The sequence below is a fragment of the Ursus maritimus genome, unplaced genomic scaffold (genome assembly GCF_017311325.1).
Source record: "Ursus maritimus isolate PB19 unplaced genomic scaffold, ASM1731132v1 scaffold_34, whole genome shotgun sequence".
Classification (NCBI taxonomy): Eukaryota; Metazoa; Chordata; class Mammalia; order Carnivora; family Ursidae; genus Ursus; species Ursus maritimus.
In genome coordinates, this window is record NW_024426008.1 from 18499885 (window position 1) to 18519585 (window position 19701).

At 44.6% G+C, this 19701-nt stretch overlaps 1 protein-coding gene and 1 pseudogene across 14 annotated transcripts in view; both read right to left on the bottom strand.

Moving 5' to 3' along the window:
• PIP5K1B (phosphatidylinositol-4-phosphate 5-kinase type 1 beta) overlaps nucleotides 1-19701 on the bottom strand; it is a 298246-nt gene that overhangs the window by 107675 nt on the left and 170870 nt on the right. For all 14 annotated transcript variants that reach the window (XM_040620276.1, XM_040620265.1, XM_040620269.1 and 11 more), the window contains 2 exons: nucleotides 12064-12216; nucleotides 7616-7915 (listed from right to left, as the gene is read on the bottom strand). In XM_040620276.1, coding sequence (XP_040476210.1) covers nucleotides 7616-7915; nucleotides 12064-12216 — 453 coding nt within the window. The remainder of the gene's footprint in view (nucleotides 1-7615; nucleotides 7916-12063; nucleotides 12217-19701) is intronic.
• On the bottom strand, nucleotides 8866-10622 carry LOC121100125 (annotated as a pseudogene).

A 19701-nucleotide genomic window follows, 5' to 3' on the forward strand; every position in this document is an offset into this window, starting at 1 on the left:
GACACATGGTCAGCCATTCAACTTAACCCTAAGTTTTTCTGTTTCGTTTGTCACCAATATCCTATATTCCCTCCAAATCCCTCCCTACTGGATATATCTTTTGCTTTGCTGAAATATCTACTCAAGAAATTTTTAAACAAGAGACTTAAATACATATCTGTTAGAACAGCTAAAACAAAAAATACCAAGCACAGCAAATGCCAGTGAGGATGAAAAGAAACGAGATCACACACACTGCTGGTGGGACTGCGAAACGGTGCAGCCACTCCGAGAAAGAGCACGGCCGCTCCTCACGACACGGAACGGGCGCTTCCCATGCGAGACAGCGAATGCGCTAGGCATTTCTACCAGAGAAATGCATTATGCTCCTGTAAAAACCTGCATGCAAATGTTCACAGCAGTTTTATAGGTACCAGTCCAACACTAGAGAAAAGCCACGTTCTCCAGCAGCGGAATGGTTCAACGCTGGCATACGCACACCAGGAAGTATCACGCAGCAATAAAAAGGGGCAAGTCGGATATGCACAGTAACTTGGATGGATCGCAAGCTCATTCTGCAGAGTGAAAAAAGCCAATCTCAGAACAAAGCCTGTAGGACTTCATTTATGTGGCATTCTTGATATGACAAAAAAACAGACTGGCAGTTCCAAGGGTTTGGGGAGGGGCTGGGAGGGAGGCAGGTGGCTCTGGTTATGTACAAAAGGGTAGCATGAGGAATGTTTGTGAAGGAATTGGTCCATACTTGACTGTGGCAGTAAAGTCAATCTACATATGCACAGAATTGCACAAAACCACCTACACATATGCCCACGCAGATACACAAGCGTGTGCTCTGGTAAAATCTGAAAAAGGTCAGTGGACAGCACCAATGTCAATTTCCTGATTCTGATATGACACTAAGGGCACACAAGATGTTACCACGGGGGAAACTAGGTGGACAGTATAAACCATCTCTCTGGATTATTTTTTCCAACTACGTGTGAACGTATAATGATTTTTGTAAAAGAGGATTCGTAAGTAGAAAACTTTTTCAAGTCCTTGAGAATGTGATAATGTCTTCATTCTCACAAGGAAATCCAGCTTGGCCAGGCAAAGACATCTAGGTCCAAAATTATTTTCTCTCAGACTAGAGCGTGGAAGGCACCGTTCTACTCTTTCCCAGGGAGCTTTATGATTCTTTCCAGCTCAGACAGTCTTTGATTCTAGGAGTTGGTTGTATTTATCTGTTCACCAATTCTGACTTTGCTTTCTGTGTCTATTGCAACGGTATCAAAATAATAACAGCATACAGAGCGCAACTCATAATCCGAAACAATGGAGCCCACCAAATATATCATGGGATTAGAGTGTGTGTAAGGCATAATTTGAAAGACAGTGAGTTTACCTATGCCTTTTTGAGGCAAGAAATCTTTCCTTTTTTTTTTTTTTTAAGATTTATTTATTTCTTAGAGAGAGAGGGTGTGCATGAGTGGGGGGAGAGGCAGAGGGCGAGGAGAGAGAGAATACTAAGCGGACTCCTCGCTGAGTGTGGAGCCCTAGGTGGGGCTCGATCCTACGACCTGGAGAGCAATATGTGAGCCAAAACCAAGAATCGGAGGTTTAACAAACTGAGCCACCCAGGTGCCCGGGCAAGTGATCTTCCAAGATATGGTATAGAGATGTGGAATCGGCGATATTCCTGCACTTAATAGAAACGAGATCTGAAGTGTTTTTTTCCTCTTTAATGGTAGCTGGGAATGATAACTTATATGCAACCAATGTAAAAAATAAAGAAAAAACTGCTAAACTAAGTGTAAGAAATTAATGCCGAACAAAATTATAGCTGAGAGGTAAGCACTAGCCAGAGTGCTAAATTAAGTAGTATAGAAAATCATCTACTTGGTGACCCATGCTAGCAAGCCGAGAGCTGAGAAGATTGTGATGTACACATTTAGAGCTTGCCATACATAGTTAGAAAGAAAGATCCCACTCTGCACATCAAAAAGGCTCAGTAGTCTTAAGACTGGTTTCATTAAATTCTGAGAACCTATTAATATTTATGGTGACAGACATTTGTATGAAAGAAGAAAATTCGTTCCACACTATTTAAAGATTAATAACTTTGGTGCTCAACAAAAAATGATAATAAATGTAAAATGAGTCATTTGGGTCATTAATTACCAGGACTGTGCCTGGTAGGACTCCCACTTGAAGGAATAGAAATATTTGGATTATAAACACATGTTCTCACTAATGTACTTTGCATTGATGTCATTTCCCCCAGAGTTATCAATAAACATGGTAGGAGGTAATAATTTATCAAATGAATTAAGTGATAGGGGACTCTTTAAATTTTCCATAGATAAATGATGTCAGAGAAGAAATAAATTAAAAATGAAATTAAAAATAGTTCCTACTTATTCTTCCAAAATTAACACATAAATTTCAATTTGAAAGAGTTTTTTTACATAATGTTGTACTATGTACTGAGTACATACAACAAGCCAGGGAGCGCGCTCGGCCGGGAAGGATCGGGAACGAGGTTTGGCCTTTGAGACATTGACAGACTAGCTAGGGAGACAATACATACACCTAGAGACGTCACGGGTCAGTATTCAACAGAGTCAAGTCGAATGACTTCTGCAGCACTGCTTCTAAGGGAAAACGACTGAAAGATAAATACACTTTCATTGCACAAATGGCTTAATACAGGGACAATCGGTACTGTTTTTCAAAATGATCCCAAATGATTAAAAATGGAGCTCATCTGCTTTATTACGTTTTCAGTGCCCACCTGGCAGGCACAGCAGGGAAAGCGAGGACTTCCTCCAAAACAGACAGAACTCAAAAATCGCCTAGATACACACAAGTCACCAAAGATAGATTTTCTTGGAGATGTGACCTAAACGTGACTCTCTCTGTCATCCGATAGTTTACCGTACTCACTTCTTTGTTCGAATACATATTTCAACAAGCACTTACGAAGCACCGGGCAATGCAGAGACAGTGAGAGATGGAGGTTTGCTCCTCAAGCGCAAGGACGTGCAGGCGAATAAACAAGAGAGTCCCGCAAAAGAGGTCAACCCAGGGTGCCCGGGGAGCCACCAAGCATGGTGGTCTCAGAGGAAGTGATGCGGGGGGGTCCCGGAGAGGAGCCGGTGAGGACTAGGGGGAGAAGAGCGGGGAAGAAGAGCCCAGCAGAGCGAGGCAGGCAGGAAGAGGCCAAGACCTTCACAGAGTGGGTGCAGGACCTCGGAACGTCTGGCGAGAGAAGGGCTCTGGACGAGGCAAGGGAAGGCCAAGAAGGAAGCCGAAGGCGTGTCTGGAGAAGGCAGCAGGGGCCAGAGCAGGAAGGATCTTAGTGTCCCAAGCTGGGAGGAATGGGCTTCGGTTCACAGGCAGTGGGGAGCGTCGCACAGAGGGTCTTCAGGAACTGCTGCCTTCTCATCAGAGGATCACTTTGGCGGCAGCCTCGGGGACATGTTGGAAGGCAATGACATTAGAGATGAGTGAAGAGGCTACTGCAACAGCCCCAGTAATGCATCATCAGGGTCTCAGTGAAGGCAGAGGCAGTGTGTAGGGAGCGATGGGGGCACCTCTGAGACTTACTTGGGAGGGAGACTGGATGGGACGTGGTGACTTACTGAGTACAAAAGAATTGCCTCTCAGCTTGTTCAACGCGTGGGGATGGTTTGAATAAATCCTATTTCCTGTTCTTGACAGCAACAGGTAACCTGTGATGTCCTGTAGGACTCTGCTGTCACAACTCTTACCCTGGGCCAAGCTCACTTACGGGCGGAGAAGGCTGTCAACGCCAGGCAGAGGGTGAGGCCCAGGAAGCGGAAATGCTTCCAGAAAGGAGACCCCATTATTTACATGTCCCTTTTCCCCACACACTGCCAATAATGTGGAGACTGGGGAGAACCCAGGATCTGGATCCCTGCTTCTGGAAAGAGCCTTTGTTTGAATCTTATGGGAAGTAGGCTCAGCAGGTTTGAAAGACACAGTACATTCAGTTTTCTGGGAGAGTTCCAAGTGGCTAACGTGCTCTGTGGAGGAGCTGGCCAGGGACGGACCGTCACAGGGCCCAAGCTCGGGCTGGGGAAGCTGGGGAAAGTGAAGTGGGGCTGTTCCAGGGATCCTGGCAGAAAATGGCTCTCTGTGGGAGGGGGCAGATCAGGCCATTTTGGACACCAGAGTCTGAAAGTGGCTCTGACTGGGACTGAAGGAAGGAGACTGTGGGGAGCAAAACCCAACGGACACCAGTGAAGCTGGGTCAATGAGCCATCGTGGTATCTTCTGGCCAGAGCTCACGCAAGGGAAATGGGATCCTGGGGTCTGAGATGTCAAGCCAAAAAATGAAAGAAGTGGAATGGGCAGGAAGCAAGAACCAGCAAGAGGTCAGGAGGCTTATCATATCTGCCTGGAAGCAACAGACAGGCCGGGGTCCAAAGGTCTGGGATTCTTGGATTTGCCACTTCTAAGCCCTTAAGAGGACCCTGGCATGGCCAGAAAGGGCCTTTTGACCTGATTTGGCTCCTGAAGGCTTTTCTCTCCTGCCTCACATGCTCTCCGTCGATTTTAACTGCAGCAACGCCAAAGACTTCTAGCTCTTGGATCATGTCTGGCCACTTCAGGCCTAGCTTACACTGTTCTCTCTCCCCAGAAACGTGCCTCTACCACATTGCCTGCCTGGAGAACTCTTCTTCCAACCCAAGCTATGATGTCACCTGCTCTGACCCGCATAAAGCCTTAGAATATTATCACCGCACTCAATACACTGTGTGACAATGGATCAGACATGGCGGTCCTTCACCTCATGTTGGCAGAGAGGAAGCCTGCAGTGCGTGTCCCATAAGTGAATGAAAGGATGCTTCCTAAAATGGGCCCGGTTCACCTTTCTGTGGCCGGGCTGCTGACAGAGTGAGGCAGTCTCCTACCCACTGTGGGTCGAGAGTCTGAGCAGTACCACCTCACTGAGACAGAGGACCGTGAACCACAGACAGTCCCGAACCTTCGGCACTGGAGCCAGCCCTGGGGTGATCCCATTCCATGTCTCCCCTGCATCCCATGGCACCTCAGCCCGCGCTGAAGCTCGGTCCTACAAAGTGAGGAGGTGTCAGGCCAAGAGACCTCCCAGCAACACCAACCACATGTCCCGTCCAGCCTGGGACGAGGTGGGTGGGGGTGTAATGGGCTCCAAGGGATTCTGCAATTGTGCAGTGGGTGGACGCTTTTGTGGGGAGACAGTTCACAGCTTTCGTCAGTTTTGCAAAGAGGCCCATGACTAAGAAATACGAAGACCCACCATTCCAGAAATGTGTCTGAGTTCCTCACGGCAGCTCTGCTCAGAGAACCAACTGCTGACTGTAGACTGCAAAGGCCTTGGCCATGGTCAAGGCAGATCACGGATCAGCGGGTCCCCCACACTGAGGCATGTCCACGCTCCCACACCACCCTGAGAAAAGCCTTTTTGAAGACGAATGTTGTGCGTAATTTAATGAAGTTCCATGGTCAAGACCAAATGCAGCCCGTCACAGGGAGTTAGCTTTAGGACCTCTACGTTGACCTTCCTTAAAACAACAAGCCTTCCGAAAAATAAAAAATAAAAAGGCAAATCTCCAGGGTCTCATTCCTGATGGAGAGTCATGTTCGACCTTGTTCTATCAGTCCTGGGCTCAGGAGCCACAAATAAACAGACAAATCTGGTGTTATGGTTCTTTTACATTTGACTTTTCTCTCCCTTTTTTTTTCCTTTTCTGGTACAGGAGCTTGTGTTTTTAAAAGACAGAAAAAAATGGCTTTCCATATTAAAGAGGCCAGAAGTGCGCGTACACACACACACACACACACACACACACACACACAAAGCAAATCTAAAACTGGAGTGGTTTGTACTAAACTCTGGGGAATTCAGAGTCACTTTTCACCCACATCCTGTAAGGGCAGAAAAAGCACAGGAAAAGGTTTTACTAAAATGTGCTCATGTTTTTGTTTTTTTTTTCTTTTTTAAAGAAAAACATGAATCATTCATATCCACCCAGACAGCTGAATAGCACAGCTGGACACTTTTTTGTGTTTGCTTAGTTCCCACTGTTCCTCCCTTGACTTCTGAAAAGATAATTTTTTAAAAAAATCCTTACAGTGAACCTTTACATTTCAATTGTTAAGAGCACATACTTTGTACCCAAACAGGTGTGGGCTCTGCCAGGGACTTGCTAAGTAATGCTGGGCAGGTTTCTTCGCCTCTCTAAGAGCCTCATTTTCCCACCAATTAAACTGGGAATGTGAACAGTATGGACTTCAAATGGATGCTGAGAAAATTAAATGAAATGTACGTTAAAAAAGCCTCTTAGGCTAGCCTGGCTCACTAAGCATTAAGAACAGGAGGAGCTGTGGGGGGACCGGGTGGCTCAGTCGGTGTGTCTGCCTTCAGCTCAGGTCATGATCCCAGGGTCCTGGGATCGAGTCCCACATCGGGCTCCTTGCTCAGCTGGGAACCTGCTTCTCCCTCTGCCTGCCACTCCCCCTGCTTGTGTTCTCTCTCTCTCTGAAAAATAAATGAAGTCTTAAAAAAACAGGAGCTGTGGAGTAACATCTGTATCAATGCAACAAAGCGTGCCAATGACACACCTTAGTGCATTTTCCTGCACATCATAACATGTAGAAGGAAAAGACCCATAAACAGTAGGAGTGTTTTTCTCAGCAAGGATTTGTCCCCCTCCCCTCTGCACCAATACGGGTCATCTGTCCAAGCCCACGCAAGGTCCAGAAAGCCACAGCCTGGAAGACATAGCTCATACTTCCCCAGAACCAGGTGCTGGGAGTCCTATCCGCCCTGGCCAGGTCGGGCCCAACGTCCGCCCGCCTCCACTGCGCCCAGCTTAGCTGGGGACCTAGATGGTTCTCCCAAGTGCACCTGGGCCAAAACACACAATTTCTGAGAATGTGTTCATCAAATGATCATCATTCTTCAGAAGCCATCCGAGCTCCATTTTCCTCTTTTTCTCCAAGGAAACTTTTATCTACTGTCTGTACATTCACCGTGTCGGAAATACCTCTCCCAGGTTCTGGGTCTTATTATTTGGTTCCTAATATTGCAGGCTGGGGGATTCTAAATTCCTCCTTCCTTCTGACAATCACTCTGGCTAAGTTTGCATATGATGGTCTTTGCTCTAACTGTCGAGACTCATTCCTGATCCCCAAAATAATTTCAGCAAATGTACTGCTCACCTCATACTTCTGCCTCCACACTGAGTAGCCAGAGGTCTGCCTGTCAGTTCTCTAAACTTCTCTCACTGGTGGAATCTTCCTTGTGTCAAGGTTTGTATATGGCTAATCGTTGCATTACACCTAATTTCTTTTCCCTCTCCAGGTTAATCACAGGAGAGGATGAAAAGAAAAAAATTGTTTCCTTTTATCAAAGAAAGTAGACTTAGCTTTTTTTAGTAAAATCCACGAATACTCCAGACAATTCCCTCATCATCCACCAATTCCTTCAACATCAAGGAAGCATGGCTGGGCACCGCGAGTGCGAACGATGGGGTTCCACATGTCTGCTCTGGACATTCCTTACCAAGGTCACAAGATCACAGACGCCTGTCCAAAGGCAATCACGGCAATGACATGCCCTTACCCGGCAGTCTCTCTGAAGTGTTTTCATGAGCGCGTTGTAGGTTTCTGTGTCAAAATATAACCCTTCGTGCATGTCTTGCAGGAAATCTAAGTCCTTAAATGTGGGGTTGGATTTCTCTCTCTCCTTTCGGGAGGCTCTTCGCTTGTAAGTGGAGCCTTTCAGGTCATACGTGAAGTGCATTCTCATGGAGCGCGGTAAGACGTTGTTCATTACCACAATCCTGATATTAATGCCCCCGGATTGCATGCAATACAGTCCATAAAATTTTGGCAAAAGAGTCCTTGGATTCTGGTTTAGATTCTAAAAAGAGAAAGAGGAAAAAAAAATGGTCAATTCTCCTATTTTCACAAAAGAAGACTCCGTTAAGTATGTGTTTTCACTTGTATGAGAATTAAACATGGGGCGCGATTATCGTTACGGCCATTACTAAAATATCACAATTCTTAAGTTGGCTCATTGGAACAGTACCTGTATCATTCTCAACCCACAGCATTAAAAGTGGCTGAAATGAACATGGACAGAGAATCCCAAATGAGATTCAACTAAAAATCGGCAAAGAATTGATTAGTGCCATGTGTGACTATGATCTAAGGGAGCTAAAAAGAAAATTAACAGCCGGAGTCTAGGCGATGAGCATTTAAAATTTTAATAGCTCCTGAAAAAAGTATCTTCCAAAATGGGTAGGCCAATTTACAGGCACACTTTGTAAGATTATTTATTTCTTGTCACCTTTCATCCGTGATGCATAGCATCAAGCTTTAAAATCTCTGTAAGCGTGACTGGTAAAAAAAAAAAAAAAAAAAGGAAACTCATTGAAAAAAATTGCAATGTCGCTGATGATTACAGAAATGTAACTTTATGTATTTTTAGCCACTTCAAAGACAATTCTGTGTTAATATCCTTTGTTCTTCTGTCGGTTTTTGTTATTGTTGGAGTTCTCGATTCACTCTGGATTATTTGCCATTTTCCTATTCCCTATGGGGTATACTGGTTTTCTTCCAGTATGTTGTCTTTTTTACTATACAAATAAAAAAACACATGCCTATTTTCGTTTCACCTTAAAAGTAGGTGAGAAATTAAAAACAGCTTGCTGGAGGGCATTTGTATCATGAAAAGTTTCCCTAACAATCCCGATTCTTCTCCCAATTCCCAACTTTTAACTACTATCCCTACTTTCTATCATTCTAGAAATATTCTATGTGCTTACATTAATTTTGTGTCTGGTTTTTTTTTTTTTGTTATACCGATGTTTTGCCTTTTGATGTAGTCATATTTACATACTTCTTTCTTGTGCTTTCTTTTTGCTTCCTGCTTAGCAAAGCTTTTTATATCCCAAGGTCCTAAATTTCTTTTCTTTTCTTCCTAATTTTTAATAGTTTTGGTCACTAGGTTTGGTTTTTACTCCACAGGGAATTATTTTGTGTGTGTGTGTGAAGATCTGAAATATGGAATTATCTGAATTCACTGATCTATTTGTCTAGCACCGTACTAATTCTTTAATATATTAATATCTTTAATATTAGTAAAAGTTTATGGATTTTTGGTATATGTTACGGCAGGTTCACCATTCTAATTCTTTATCAAAAATGTTTTGTCTAGTCTTATAACCCTTCCTTTCTAATGTTTGTTTTTTTAAATGCTCTTAAAATGATACCTGTTTTCACTTTCTTTTTGTTTTGTTTTCACTTTCAAAAGAACCAGTTCGGGGGTAGGGGGAAGTCCTACTGGCATTTTTTTTTTTAAACACAGACTTAGTTTACTTAATTTTTCTTGTATAAAGTATGTGGTGGCCACAGCGGGAGCCTGGATCCTCTGCACTGAGACTCTGGTGTGGGTCGTTACAAGATGGTCAGTGAATTCCTGATAGGGAGACTTGGTGAATGCAGTCTGTTTCCAGAGTCGGGGTGAGCTAGCTGTAGGTCTTGGGAATGGCGTCACGAGTGGCCTCGGTGAAGTTGCCCAGGGTGGCAGTGCGGTCCCTGGCTGAGGGGGAGCAGTCATCCATTCTGTCCACCATCAGTAGCTTCTTGGGGCTGAGGCAGTGCCAGTGCTCCTGGGGGCAGGGGTGAGGCGCACCAGCGCAGAGCTTCAGCAGTTGGTCACCTTGCATGGGACAGTGTGGGGCTTGACAATCTTGTTCCCCGAGTAGCCTTGCCTCATGGGTCGATGTCAAGCTTGTCCGGAATCATGGCCCCACGATGGAAGTGGCGACCTCTTTGGACCACTTCACACGCAGACCGCCATGTCCACTGTCGTCTCCGATGGCAACAAATGCCTTGAACCTGGTCTGCTGGCCAGCACGGGTCTGCTTTTGTACCAGCATAGTCTTCAAAACCTCATCCTTGAAGGACGCCCCCAGGAAAAGTCAATGATTTCAGATTCCTTGATGGGCAGGGAGTAGAAACAGACCTCCTCCCGGACTTGATCTTCATGTCCTTGACCAGGTGGCTCAGTTTGGTGACGGGGATCCACTCCTTGTCTTTGGCCCACAGAGAAGCCACTGTGGTCTCCCATTCCATCGCCCCTGGGACCCCCAAGCCCACGCACAGCATCAGCGTCATCTGACACTTGGTGTTTTCTCGGAGAAGCAGCCCTACTGGCATTCTTGATTGGAATTAGGCTGGACTTACAACATGATTTGGGAGAACTGAAATCTTTACAGCACTGAGTTCAGGAATGAAGTGTGTCTCATTATGTAGGAACTTTTCTAATGTCCTTCATATCAATTCATAGTTTCTTTCATATTGTTCGTATATATTTGTTTTTACAGACTCAAGTATTTTAGAGTTTCTATTACAAAAATTATTTTGGGGTTATTGTTCCCAAATTACAGTACTTACTATAACTTGCTTTCCCTACCAGGATGATAGTCTGCCTTCATTCAATTGTATCTTTATTCTAATAAGGTTCACTGTAAGTTACTGCCTCGCCGACGGGATCTCATTTTCTCCCTTCCATCCTCCCACTCTGGATGATCTACATAATGGAATACGATGGATTGCAGACATGCATCTTACACCCTGCAAATCTGCTGGACTCTCACTACCTCTAGAAACTTGAAGTTTCGCTCATTTTTAATTGTATCATTTATAAGAGAAGAATGTTCATACTTTATTTCTTTTTGTATTCAAAAAGTTATTGTTAGAAATTCTTGCAAATATATCAGAAAGGATCACATGGAGGGGCATCCTATCTTTTTCTATTACTTCCAATAAAAGGGCTCTTGTTCTTCTCCATGAGGTATTATGGAACTCTTAGGACTAATAAATGCATAATATGTGTGTGCTAATTTATTTATTTATGTTAAAACTTCTCTGCCAATTTAAAGAATTTTAAGCAAGAGAAGATGTTGAATTTTGAATGCCTTTGTTTCTAGTCAACATTTATTTGGATTACCACATGATGTTCACATTTTTTCTTGTTAACTGGATGAATTATACGATTTGTTATACTAGCTTATGTGATTGGGATAAACTATTTGCTCAGCTAAATTTTACCATTTCATTTAATTTTAATTAATTTCAAATTGATAGCTGTATATGGCTAATGACTACCCTATTGAACAATGCAGTTCTAGAATAAGACACTAGTCTATCTAAGCTTAGAACTGTACACGTTTAAGATTTACTCACTTAGCAGGTTAGTAAAGTGCAATGACCATTTGATCCCAATTTCGCATTATTTAAAAAATGTGTGTATGAATAGAATACATCAGGAAGGACATACACTGAATATTAGTAATATGCATATCGGGGCAAAGATGAGAGTCGGCTGCATTTTCCTTACTTTTCTGGATCTTCTGTGTGCTCTAATATAGACAACGTGCTCTAAAAAAAATTTCCCAGTTTTGTTCAGGATCAAACCTTGTAAAATCTGTCCATCCTGTCCACTGAGATTTTTATTTTATTTCGATTTTTGATCCCTATATTTATACATGTGCCTAATCTCCAACAGATTTGGGAATTAAATAATATTTTTACAGCTGTGTTTCACCTATAGCTTAGCCCTCAATGAATGCTAAGCATTCACATTACGACTCTGCACTGGGAGCAAAGAGCCTGGCAAGGCACCGCTTCCTTTATCCTACACCCTGTTGTCTTTCTCTAGCACAACAACCGTCTAAGACAGGTTATTTCGCAGCTTTGAAAGACTGAGGAGACTACATACAGCTCACAGGTTATATTGCTTACTCGTGGTCGTACCGTTTGCTGATGGCTGAGCTGGGATTTGAACCCAGAACTGTGTGAGTCAACTATGTTCTACTAACAGTTCGACTATGTAACATCTATTCAACAGCGGTTGCGGTAGAATCCAAATGTAAAACAAAGCTCACCCAAGAGAAAGAAACATGCCACAGGGTGACTGTAAAAAAACATAGGGGGAAAAAAAAAACTTTCGGAAAGTAATTAAATCTCAAGTAGGAGTTTTAATTACGGACGGTTACTTACCATGTAATAGCCTGGCAGTAACTTCTGAAGGAATTCAGCTTCTTTATGCTGAACGGTTTTGATGATAAATTCATCATCACTGGTCACAAAAAACAAGGATCCACTGGCTCCAGGGTTGGACAGCTCTATTAGAGGTTCGCTGCAGATGGAATACTACAAGATAAATAAATAAACAATTAAAAATACGCTACTATTTATCCAAAGGATGCACAGTGATTCGAAGGGGCACCTGTACCCCAATGTTTATAGCAGCTATGTCCTCACCAACAGAAACAATAGCCGAACTATGGAAAGAGTCCAGATGTCCATCAACAGATGAATGGATAAAGAAGATGTGGTGTGTGTGTACACACACACACACACACACACACACACACACGCTGGAGTATTACCCAGCCATCAAAAAGAAGGAAATCTTGCCATTGCAACACAGATGTGGATGGAACTGGAGGGTATTATGCTAAGTGAAATAAGTCAAGCAGAGGAAGACAGTTATCATACGATTTCATTCATACGTGGAATTTAAGAAATAGAAGAACATAGGTGGGGGCGCCTGGGTGGCACAGCGGTTAAGCGTCTGCCTTCGGCTCAGGGCATGATCCCGGCGTTATGGGATCGAGCCCCACATCAGGCTCCTCCGCTAGGAGCCTGCTTCTTCCTCTCCCACTCCCCCTGCTTGTGTTCCCTCTCTCGCTGGCTGTCTCTCTCTGTCAAATAAATAAATACAATCTTAAAAAAAAAAAAAAAAAGAAGAACATAGGTGAAGGGAAGGCAAAATAAGATAAGATGAAAATAGAGAGGGAGGCAAACCGTAAGAGACGCTGAACTCTAGGACAACGGAGGGTTGCTGGAGGGGAGGTGGGTGGGGGATGGGGTAACTGGGGGATGGACATTAAGGAGGGCACGTGATGTAATGAGCACTCCAGTTACATGCAACTGATGAATCACTGTATTCTACCTCCGAAACTAATAATACACTATTAATTAAGTTGAATTTTAAATAAAATTTTAAAAGTTAAAAAAATACATTCACCATACATGATGCTTCTAAGGAGGCAGATCACAGGATTATACATCTTGACCATTCTGAAACAGGAAGTTCTCTGCCATGGGCTTTCAAAGGAGGCTCCACATATACTAAGAGGGCCCTTTGAGATTTCTAAAAATTTAATTGATCCATTTATCCTAATAATTCTATGAGAAACAAATGCCTTCCACAACCCCCCCCCCACAGCATCACATGAATCATCATTCACATTGAATCATCAATCATCACATCTGTCCAATGAAATAATGCAAACAGTGCTGTGGTCTACGGTGCTATTTCCAGCAAGTGTCCATAACATAACAACTGAAGGTATGACTCACACCGTGTATTTGTCATGTGAACACCCACACCTATTCTCTTCTCACTATTTACTGTCCCAAAATATGTCATCCATGTGTGGTTTCAATAAGGAGAGGACTCTTAACAGCCGAAGCTCCAGCCCGGATCACTTTCAAAGGCTCCAGGCCTGTATGCCTAATTTTTTAATAGATAATTCTATCTGGTTATAACACAAGCACTTCATGTAACAAGTTCAAAATCAAATCCATCCCAGGGCTATGGTTAGCCCATACAATGCTTTTGTAGTAACTAGAAAGAGGTGCCTCTTTCTTCTAGCAGATGTAGCTCTGGGTCAGATACAAGGCTGATGAGCAGAAGGGCTGGATTCCAGTCTCTACTCCTTCAGCTCAGCCAGGTATTCTTGGGCAGTGCACACCCTGCACAACCATACATGTGACTCTAGATCATCTTTCCCTACCCCCAATCTCTATCTTCTCCCTCTTATTTATTTTGCTTCCAAACCAGAAACTTGGGCATCAAGTTTGATGCCTTGATGCCTCCCATTTCCTCACCTTTCATATCCAGACTACTGATTATATCTACCCCCTTCATGCCCTCTCTTTTGCTCATACCTAAGTTCAGTGGTTTCACATCATGCCTTCATTACTATGGGAGACTCCACCTTGCCTCAACTATCCACTCTCGACTTCTCTTGTGCGTTTTCCACCAGGAAACCGGAGATCTTTCTAAAATGCCAACCTGATCACATCCCCCCAGTGGTTTCTACCATCTGGTTAGAAGATAACACCCAGATTTCCTGCCAGCGCTGTCAAGGCCATGAGCGGCCCAGCCCTACTCTCCAGGCTTCTTTATCACTTCCCTCCTTAAAATCTAGCTCTAGTCACCGACAGCTACTTCCCCTTTTCTCGTATGTGCCAGACTCTCAAGGACCAGGATTCTGCATCTTTCTCTACCAAACCCACCTCTCTTCTGCCTTCACCGGACTGACTACTCCTCATTCATGTATGCATTTAACATCGAGAAAATGTCTAGTGAGCATCTATAATACCCCAGGCACTCAGGAAGCTTGGACCCTAGCAGGGACCACTCCTGCCTTCCATACTGAGAAGCCACGGTGGGGGGACAAAAGGAAGAGGCACAGGGCACAGTGAGGGAGCTGTTATGTAACTTTGGCTTTCAGCGTCTGCTGGACGGCATTTATTCCGGAAAACTCTTCCTGGTCCCATGAGTCTAGATCATCTGCTTCCTGGCACGGGACGTTCTCATCATGGAAGTTACCACAAAGTGCCTCAAATGCCTGCTTCTTCTTCTGAGTCCCCAGAGGACTGTAGGACTCTGTGAGAGCACAAGCCCCTTGGATCTTAGGCTGTGATACCATGCAGGATCTGTGCCTTGCACACAGCAGGCACTAAATAAATTTTTGTCGAACAAATGGCTGAATGCCACCAAGTGAAGAGCTATAAATCTCACCAGAAATGCCAAAAAAAAACACAAAAAACCAAAAACCCAGCAGGGAACTCAAATTTGGGGAAATGGGGCTCAGTGTTTACCAACTAACAATCCCCACTACTGAGCAGAGAAACAATGAGAGCAGAGGAAAAGGTCAGGGCCCAACACGTGAGATCAGACCAGCCCCAGTGAGTGGCAAAAAGACAGATTTAAAGAATTGTGTCCTGAAGATGGAAACATCCAGAATATCTCCCAATGCTTTTTAGCTGGGCTTCTGAAGAGTTAAGACCCCAATCACAGAGAAATCTGAAAGGAGGGGAATAGGAGGTGAGGGGAGGAAGAAGGAGAAGGGAGAAACCGGGAGAAAAACAATTAAAAGGCAGTTTCTAGATGTTGACTTTAAATTATCTTGCTTTGGCAGCACACAGATAAGGGAAACAAAATTCTCTAAGACAAGAAAGAAGCGTGTGCCGCCTTTCTGAAACTCATGGCAACTTCCGTTTTCCACTTCTCTTTCCTCTAGGCTTGCTTCTTGATGCTTTCATGCTGAGCAGTGTGAGAGTCTCTGCCATTATGGGTGACTTAGACATTAGGAAGGAAAACAAAAAGAGCCCCAAGACCGCACACAGAACGCCCTAAAAGCCCCTCGGAAGCAGAGGGCACTTTGCCTGCTGTGGGTGCAGGATCCACGTGGAAAGCTCATCAGGGGGACAGGCATGGGACTTGGAACCACCTTTTTTTTTTTTTTTTAAAGATTTATTTATTTATTTATTTTGAGAGCGAGCAAGCAAGGCAGGAAGGGGCAGAGGGCGAGAGAGAATCTCAAGCAGACTGTGCTGAGCGAAGAGCCCGATGTGAGGCTCGATCCCAGGACCCTGACATCATGACCTGAGCTGAAATCAAGAGTCTGACACTTAGGGGCGCCTGGGTGGCACAGCGGTTAAGCGTCTGCCTTCGGCTCAGGGCGTGATCCCGGCGTTATGGGATCGAGCCCCACATCAGGCTCCTCCGCTATGAGCCTGCTTCTTCCTCTCCCACTCCCCCTGCTTGTGTTCCCTCTCTCGCTGGCTGTCTCTATCTCTGTCGAATAAATAAATAAAATCTTTAAAAAAAAAAAAAAAGAGTCTGACACTTAACCCACTGCATCACCCAGGTGCTCCTGGAACCACTTCTTTTTCATTTTTTTTTTAAAATCATGTCTCTACCAGTGGCCACTTACGTGACCTGGAGTAAGTATCTTGGCATCCCAGAGTCCAAGGAACCTCATCTCTAAAATGAAGCTAATAATATCTCCATGAAAGCAGCTGGAAGTTTTTAAAGTGGATGCTTTCAAAACCCCTGGCAGAGCGTGACCACTTGGTTATTGCTGTTCCTAGTTCCTACCACGTGACCACACATAGGGGAGCGGGGCGGACATCGCCCAGGTGACAAAGAGCTGGCCGTGCCTCAGGACGCACTGAGGGTTTCAGCCCAACTCCAACGACCGGAGGGCTCCCCAAAGATACACTAAGACACTCCTAGTGAGTCAAGAGGATAGATGCATCTTTTGCGTAATCATGAACTTGAGACGCGGGAAAACAAAGGTGTCGACCCCAAGTTCTTACGAAGAGTGAAGGCAGACCCCGCACTCTCTTTAGGAATTCTGATTCTTTGTTTTATGGGCTTTGAATTCCTGGCACAGAGCCTTCTTACGGAGAGGAGTCGATGTTGTGGAAGTCCAACAACAACACAGAATTCAGAAATTAGAGGCTGCAAATAGAGAAATTAGGGGGTGATTCAGGAAGCGCTGTCTAGAGAAAACTGGATTCAGACCTGAACATCTGTTTCCAATTAAAGTCTCAAATTCTTCTATAAGCAGTGACATTATATGAGAAGTATTTCATGGGTTACTTGTCAAATAGTCCTATATTAGGTAATTTATAAATTAATATGCGTGGAAAAAAATTGTTTTGACACTTCTTAGTAAGTCGGTGGGGGTCACACTGGCAGAGTATCAGTGTGCAGCCAACGGGCACGATGATACCAACCGGCAGTCTCACCATTATTGCCTGTAAGTCTGCAGTTTCTCACCCTGGAACTTGGTTACCGTGCCCTGTGCTAAGCAACCTTCTCGGCCATGTTGCCATTGAAAAGCAAATAAAGAGGAGAGATGGGAACATTTTAATTAGCCCTGATCCACAAGGCCCCACATGGACGCCTGCGTTTTCTGTGCTTTCCTGCAGGTCCTTTCTTTTGTGCAAGCTGTTCCAATGCCTCCATTCTCTCCCTTCAATTTCCTGCAGGGCCTCCCGATGATCCCCCGCTGGAATGGCCACAAAGTACAACCCAGCTGGGCCCCGCCAAGGCAAATTAACAACGTAAACTTGCTCAGCGTGGCGGAGATCATTCTTCCTGCCATTTCTTTCCCCCTGATAGTGTTAAATATTCACCCCCCCGCTCTCTATCTGTGCCGCTGAGTCTGGAAGGACATCACGTAAATCACCCTGGATTCTGGAACACTCGGGCACCTGGGGGAGAAGGAAGTCAAACCAAAGGCTTGCTGCCCAAGCAGAGATGGGGAAAAAAATGCTCTGGGGCCCTTGGCCTTCCCTGGGGAGGCGTTTCTTTTGGAACAAATAAGGAAGGAGGTGCAGTCTTGCCGCCGTGCTGTGCACACGCAAGCACTTGGGTGTGTGGTCTCACAATCCACATTATGCCTGTGCCAGCATGAAACTGGTGATCGGCACACACGTGGTGAACCTTCATGGTACCGAGAATGTAAACAGAATAATTGAGGCTAAAATCCAGATGCGAGAGCACAAGACTTAAGTAGAAATGCACGTGTATCACGGGGATCCAATATTAAACCTACCTGGAGAGTTACTATATAATGTTAACTTCTCCTCCCTTTTAGACCAGATCTTCAGAGATTTGGGTTTGATGAGCCCGTTTAACAGCTGCTAGGATGTACTTTGTGCTTTGGATGATACTTTCTTATCCTTCACACAGGTTTTTAAGGGAGGTCTTATGTGATTCCCCTGTGCTTTATTTGGGATTAACTTTTCCAAAAAATGCTTTGTTGGAGGTGTTTTGACTCCTTTGGCTAGATGCTTCAGAATGGATACCTCATGGTTTGATGGATGAGGGAGTGTTATGGTGAGATCACATTTAATGAGAGGTCTGAGACTCTGTGGGCTGGGAGGCCAGCTGGTGAATGGAAAATCGCATGGGGGGATGGCTGGGGGGATCCCTGTTCTGGTCTGGGCTCTGTGCCCAGCAGCATGGGTAACCTTCGGCACCTCTCTGACCCCAGCTTTAGACTGCTCATCTACAATGAATGGTTGGGCTAAAAAGTCCAGGGTTATACCTAATTCTGGGAAGCATGTCATGTCACGTAAAAACCCTTTCCTCATCTACCACACTTCAGATCACTGGCTGGGGTTTTCAGATTGAGTGGTTTGGAGGTGAACTTCTAGTTCTGGGCTGGGGGTGTCCCCAGTGGTTGTCTTAGCACAGGGTACGTAGGTGGCCGTAACCACTGGGGACCAGGCAGCCATGTGAAGCTAGAGGGCCTCTGTCTGGTTTTTGCAGGTCCCAGAGATGGGTTCAGTTATAGGGAGGTGGAAAATGGAATCAAACAAAAGCACTCTGACCTGCTTATTCCCATCTCCCCAAGCCCCCCAGTTTTCATTATGGGAAATTTCAAACCTACATAAAAGTAGAGAGAATTGTGAAATTAACATCCATACGTCTCTCTTCCAGCTTCCACAATGATCGACTCCTGGCCAATCCTGTCTCCACTACAACCCCAATCACTCCTCCGCCTGCTCCCCTCAGATTCTTTCCAAGCAAATCCCAGACATCACATCATTTCACCCATAGACACTTCAGCATGTGTCTCAAAAAGACAAAGACTCCTTTTTAAAAACAGAACTATAATACCATCATCCCACCAAAAACCTAATTCCTCAACATCATCCAATATGCAGTTGCTCTTTAAATTTGACCAGTTTCCTATAATTAAAAAAACCTGTGTATTTGCATAATCTGGCCCGGTCTTTCTAACTTCCTGATCCAAACCTTCCCCTCTTGCCCTCTTGGTCCACCCAAAGTGCTTCTAAACATGTAGTGCTTTTGTGTGTCTGGTCTCACTGTCCTAACACCACCTCTCCTCTCCTGAATATGCTTCCCTTCTTCTCTACCCACTCAAATCCCCTCTAATTTTTACATCAGTTAAACCATTTCATACCCATAAGAAGCGCTCCTCATCCTCGGTGTAAGAGAGAGAGAGAGACCCCCTCCCTCCTCCCAAATCCTTGGGTATTGACTGTTGCACTGCAGTCTGTTTAATGCCTGGTAGAGCTGGTGATTCTTCCACACAAACAAATGATCATTCCAGTTGGATTCTAAGTTCTCTGCGTACCATGACTTATAATTTTTGAATCTCCCTGTAATTAGTAGCCAAGTATTTTCGTTACAATAGAAGTTCAAAGCACCTGATGGATTAATTTACGTTTTGCCAGCTACAGGAAGGAAGACTTTTGCTCTGAGAAGCCATCAGCTCAGTCTCCTGTGCTCCTTTGTACATATTCTAACCTCAGGACGAAAGTAACTTTCCTGGTTTAAAGGCTCATCAGGAAACTGGTGTAAGCCATGTGCGATGCTGATCAGGAAAAGGTCTTCCTCCAAGAAAGCAAGTTTGTGAGACAGAACGATGCAAGAATGGGCTTCCCAGCCTGCAGCTCAATGACCACAGGAGGGCGAAGGGTGAAGGGTAGACAGGCAGATGTGTCATCACACTGATTGGATCTGTGCTACGAAGCTCAAGGATATGGCATCTCATTGGCTAGCAGAAACTCAAG